The sequence below is a fragment of the Mandrillus leucophaeus genome, unplaced genomic scaffold (assembly GCF_000951045.1).
Source record: "Mandrillus leucophaeus isolate KB7577 unplaced genomic scaffold, Mleu.le_1.0 Scaffold582, whole genome shotgun sequence".
Taxonomy (NCBI): Eukaryota; Metazoa; Chordata; class Mammalia; order Primates; family Cercopithecidae; genus Mandrillus; species Mandrillus leucophaeus.
In genome coordinates, this window is record NW_012106275.1 from 1,058,047 (window position 1) to 1,061,641 (window position 3,595).

At 45.9% G+C, this 3,595-nt stretch overlaps 2 protein-coding genes across 2 annotated transcripts in view; one reads left to right on the forward strand and one right to left on the reverse strand.

Moving 5' to 3' along the window:
• SMIM11 (small integral membrane protein 11) overlaps positions 1 to 3,595 on the forward strand; it is a 28,455-nt gene that overhangs the window by 17,646 nt on the left and 7,214 nt on the right. The window contains exon 3 of the transcript XR_001008110.1: positions 1,782 to 1,970. The gene's annotated coding sequence lies outside the window, so the exon portion shown is untranslated. The remainder of the gene's footprint in view (positions 1 to 1,781; positions 1,971 to 3,595) is intronic.
• LOC105553160 (chromosome unknown open reading frame, human C21orf140) lies at positions 2,170 to 3,244 on the reverse strand. The gene has a single exon (XM_011999132.1). It carries the CDS (start codon positions 3,142 to 3,144, stop codon positions 2,389 to 2,391), a length of 756 nt encoding a protein of 251 aa, XP_011854522.1. The 5' UTR covers positions 3,145 to 3,244; the 3' UTR covers positions 2,170 to 2,388.

Here is a 3,595-nt window from a genome sequence, read left to right on the forward strand (position 1 = left end):
TCCCCTCGCTTCCCTCTCCTCCTCTCCCCTCCCTCCCTTCTTTCCTTCTTCTCTCTTTCTTTCTTCTTTCTTTCTCTCGCTCTCTCTCCCTTCCCCCTCCTCCTTCGCCCCCCTCCTTTCTCCCTTCTCCCTTTCTCTTTCTTTCTGAGACAGGGTCTCACTCTATCACCCAGGCTGGAGTGCAGTGGTGTGATCAGAACTCACTGTAGCCTCAAACTTCTAGGCACAAGCGATCCTCCTGCCTTAGCCTCCTGAGCAGCTGCAACCACAGCCACTATACCTGGTTTAATTTCTGTTGTTTTAAGTCACCAAGCCTGTGGTAATTTGTTTTCAACAGCCATGACAAACTAATATAGCACTGTTGACTGTCAAGTGAGGCCTGCAACAGTGGAAACTTTATAGTTCTGAGTGGTCAGCTGTTTGAGGTGTGATTAATCTCCAGGAAAAATGTTACCAGGATTCCCTGTGTAACCATGACAAAATGCTGCGGAAGTCCACCACTTAGTTGCTGAAAAGCACTGAACATTCGCCTTCATCTGACAAAGTCTTTCTGAATAATACAGGGAGGTTCAGGAGGGAAAGAAGGCAAGCAAAGGATGGGATGCCTTCTGCACTTGGCTGTCAGGAAATTCTGGGTAGAAATTCTTTCTTTCTCTCTCTCCCTCTCTCTCTCTCTTTTCTTTTCTTTTCTTTTTGAGACAGGGTCTGACTTGTTACCCAGGTTGGAGTGCAGTGGCGCGATCTCTGCTCAGTGCAACCTCCGCCTCCCAGGGCTCAAGTGATTCTCCCACCTCAGTCTCCTGAGCAGCTGGGACCATAGGTGTGCACCACCATGCCCAGCGAATTTTGGTATTTTTTGTGGAGATGAGGTTTCGCCATGTTGCTGGCCTCAAACTTCTGAGCTCAAGTAATCCTTTCACCTTGGCCTCCCAAATTGCTAGGATTACAGGCATACGCCACTGTGCCCAGTCCAGAAATGTTCATAAATTTTTTTCAAAGACCTTATTTTTTACAGCCATTTTTTAGATTCATGCAGATTTGACTGAATTGAGTGGGTGCCCCACCACCCACCACCACTATCAACATCCCATATAAGCTTACAAGGTTTTTTTTTCTTTTCTTTTAGAGACAGAGTTTCACTTTGTCACCCAGGCTGGAGTGCAGTAGACAAACATAGGTCACTGTAGACTCCAACTTCTGGCTCAAGTGATCCTCTTCCCTCAGCCTCCCAAGTAGCTAGGACTATAGATGCATGCCACTTAGCCCAGCTATTTTTAAGTATTTTTGTAGAGATGAGGTCTTGCTATGTTGTCCAGGCTGGTCTTGAACTTGTGACCTCAAGCAATCCTCCTGCCTCGGCCTCCCAAAGTGCTGGGATTACAAGTGTGAACCATTGTGCCCAGCCATAAATTATTCTTTTTACATGCCTCAGAATGATTACCTCTAAAATTACTGTCTGAATATACATAACCAAGAGTGAATTTTATGATATGTTTAATGGGGGTCAAGCCTTTTTCTATAAAAGTGAAAAAGACAACCACAAATTCTTACAACAGACGTCGGCAGCAGCCCCAAACCTACATGGGGGGTGTTGTCCCAGCTGCAAGTGGCTCAGCTACAGGGTTTCGAGATGAAACTCCACGGCACAGTCTAATGACCTGCTGGGCTTCCTGGAGTTAGTGGGGAGATTGGCTGAATAAGTGGTCTCTGCAGACCCCCATGCATGCCACCCCTTTGCCCACCATAGCCCACTTGAACCCACCACTGTCATAACTTTCCAGGTCCTAATTGGGACCACCTACTCCCCTTGGAGGGTCCAGATGGAGTCTCCCCTCCGCGGATGCCTCTCTCTCATCCTCCACCACTTTGCCGACAAGGAAGGAAGGATAATCGGCAGGAGGGAGTCTTGCTTGGTGACCATCTGGACAATACCTCACACATGGCAAGCTGGATGCCTGTGGGTGACTTTGGTGGGTGGAAACTGGTTGGCACGCTATTTAATTTGGGCTTTTTGTGGGATGACTGCACACTGGTTCTCTTTTTTTCTCAGACCTAAATTTTGACCACACAACCTTTCAGCCTGCTCACCCCTGCTTACCGCCATCCTCCTTTGGGCTGGGTTAAACTAATCCTCCCCTTGACAAAGCCTTCAAAGCAGCCTTCACAAGATAAGAGTCGAGACCCCTATCTTACCAATACATTTTAGTGAAACTTCTAGTAAACTCAAAGTGCTTGCCAACATCCTTAGGAACAAGCAAGTTCTTGCAGTGCCCCTGTGGGGTCGCTGTTGAAGTATCTTTGGCTGCAGTGGTGTAGAATCCATCTCAACAGAGTTGACGGTAAAGACCAGACATGTAGCAGCCTCACTGCTTGTTGGAGGAATCGCCCTTAGGAAAATTTCCCAAGATAGTAGTTTTCCCATCTCCGTACTTTGCTAGTTAATGTTCTCCACTTGCTTGGGTTTATCCTTTCAATTCCTTTGCTAATTAAACTGCTGAAAAGTATACATTCGTAAGAATAGACACTGTCAATGGACTGCAAACAAAACTCTTTTCTGTTATTGATGATAAACCATTTCAGAGAAGACCAGGCTGAGTCTAAAGGGTTCAGATAATTACAAGGGGAAGGTAGAGAGAGTAGTTCATGGCCATAGGACTTGGCCACCTCTGGGCAACACGCAATGCTTGCTAAGTTAATGACTGTAGGGATATAGAACTGGCCCTCAGCCTCTCTGTCTTCCTTTGGCCTCTGCTCTTCCTGCTGTCTTCTCTCTTTGACCACGATGACACACTTTCCATAGGCCTTCCTCACCACATCACAGAACTCAGAGAAGAGGCTGTCTTCTTGTTTGATACACAGCTCATCTCTTAGGAACAACCGATATTTCCAAGGCACCCATCCTTGACTACCCGCAGCGTGCACAATACACCAAGTTGGGGTTTGTATGAAATATCCATCACTAATATCTTCCCCAGTTACTAGACTTTCTGAGATATTGGTTTCCCCAAAATATACAGTCTTAAATCCATCATACTGCAGTGTTCTCAGTGTTTTCAGATACTGGAGGCATTGCTTCCTCTTGATGCCATCAAATTGACTTCTGATAATGACGTTTCTTAAAAGAGGGCTTGCAAAGCGACGCATGGTGGCTTCTCAAATGTTTTTAAAAGCCTGCATGTCTGCATCTGGGGAGAGATGGCAAGTGGGGGATGATGACCTCATAAAGGGCTTTCTTACAGCAGTGCCAATCCTACAGATAGATACACTTCGGGTTTCAAAGCATCATGGAATAAATACTCAGAACAACTCCCTTCTGACCCATAAAATATGGAAATTGCAGATGCTACCCATAAAAAATGCTACTTTGACATCACTTCTGCAAAAGGTCTGAGACAGAGGTTAGCAATCTTTTAATAGTGATGAGCCTACCCATTTGGCTTAAGATGAGGAGAAACGTTTACATTCATTTATCCATTTCAAAAATAGGTACTGCCTACCTGCTATACACCAGGCATTGTGCCAGGCACCAGGGGTATGGTCATGACACACCTAGGGAGTCCTGGACTTACGTGTTGTGTGTCTGTGTATGCATAGA

Coding starts and splice junctions, on each gene's coding strand:
- LOC105553160 (XM_011999132.1), bottom strand. CDS start 3,144: ATGCGTCGCTTTGCAAGCCCTCTTTTAAGAAACGTCATTATCAGAAGT.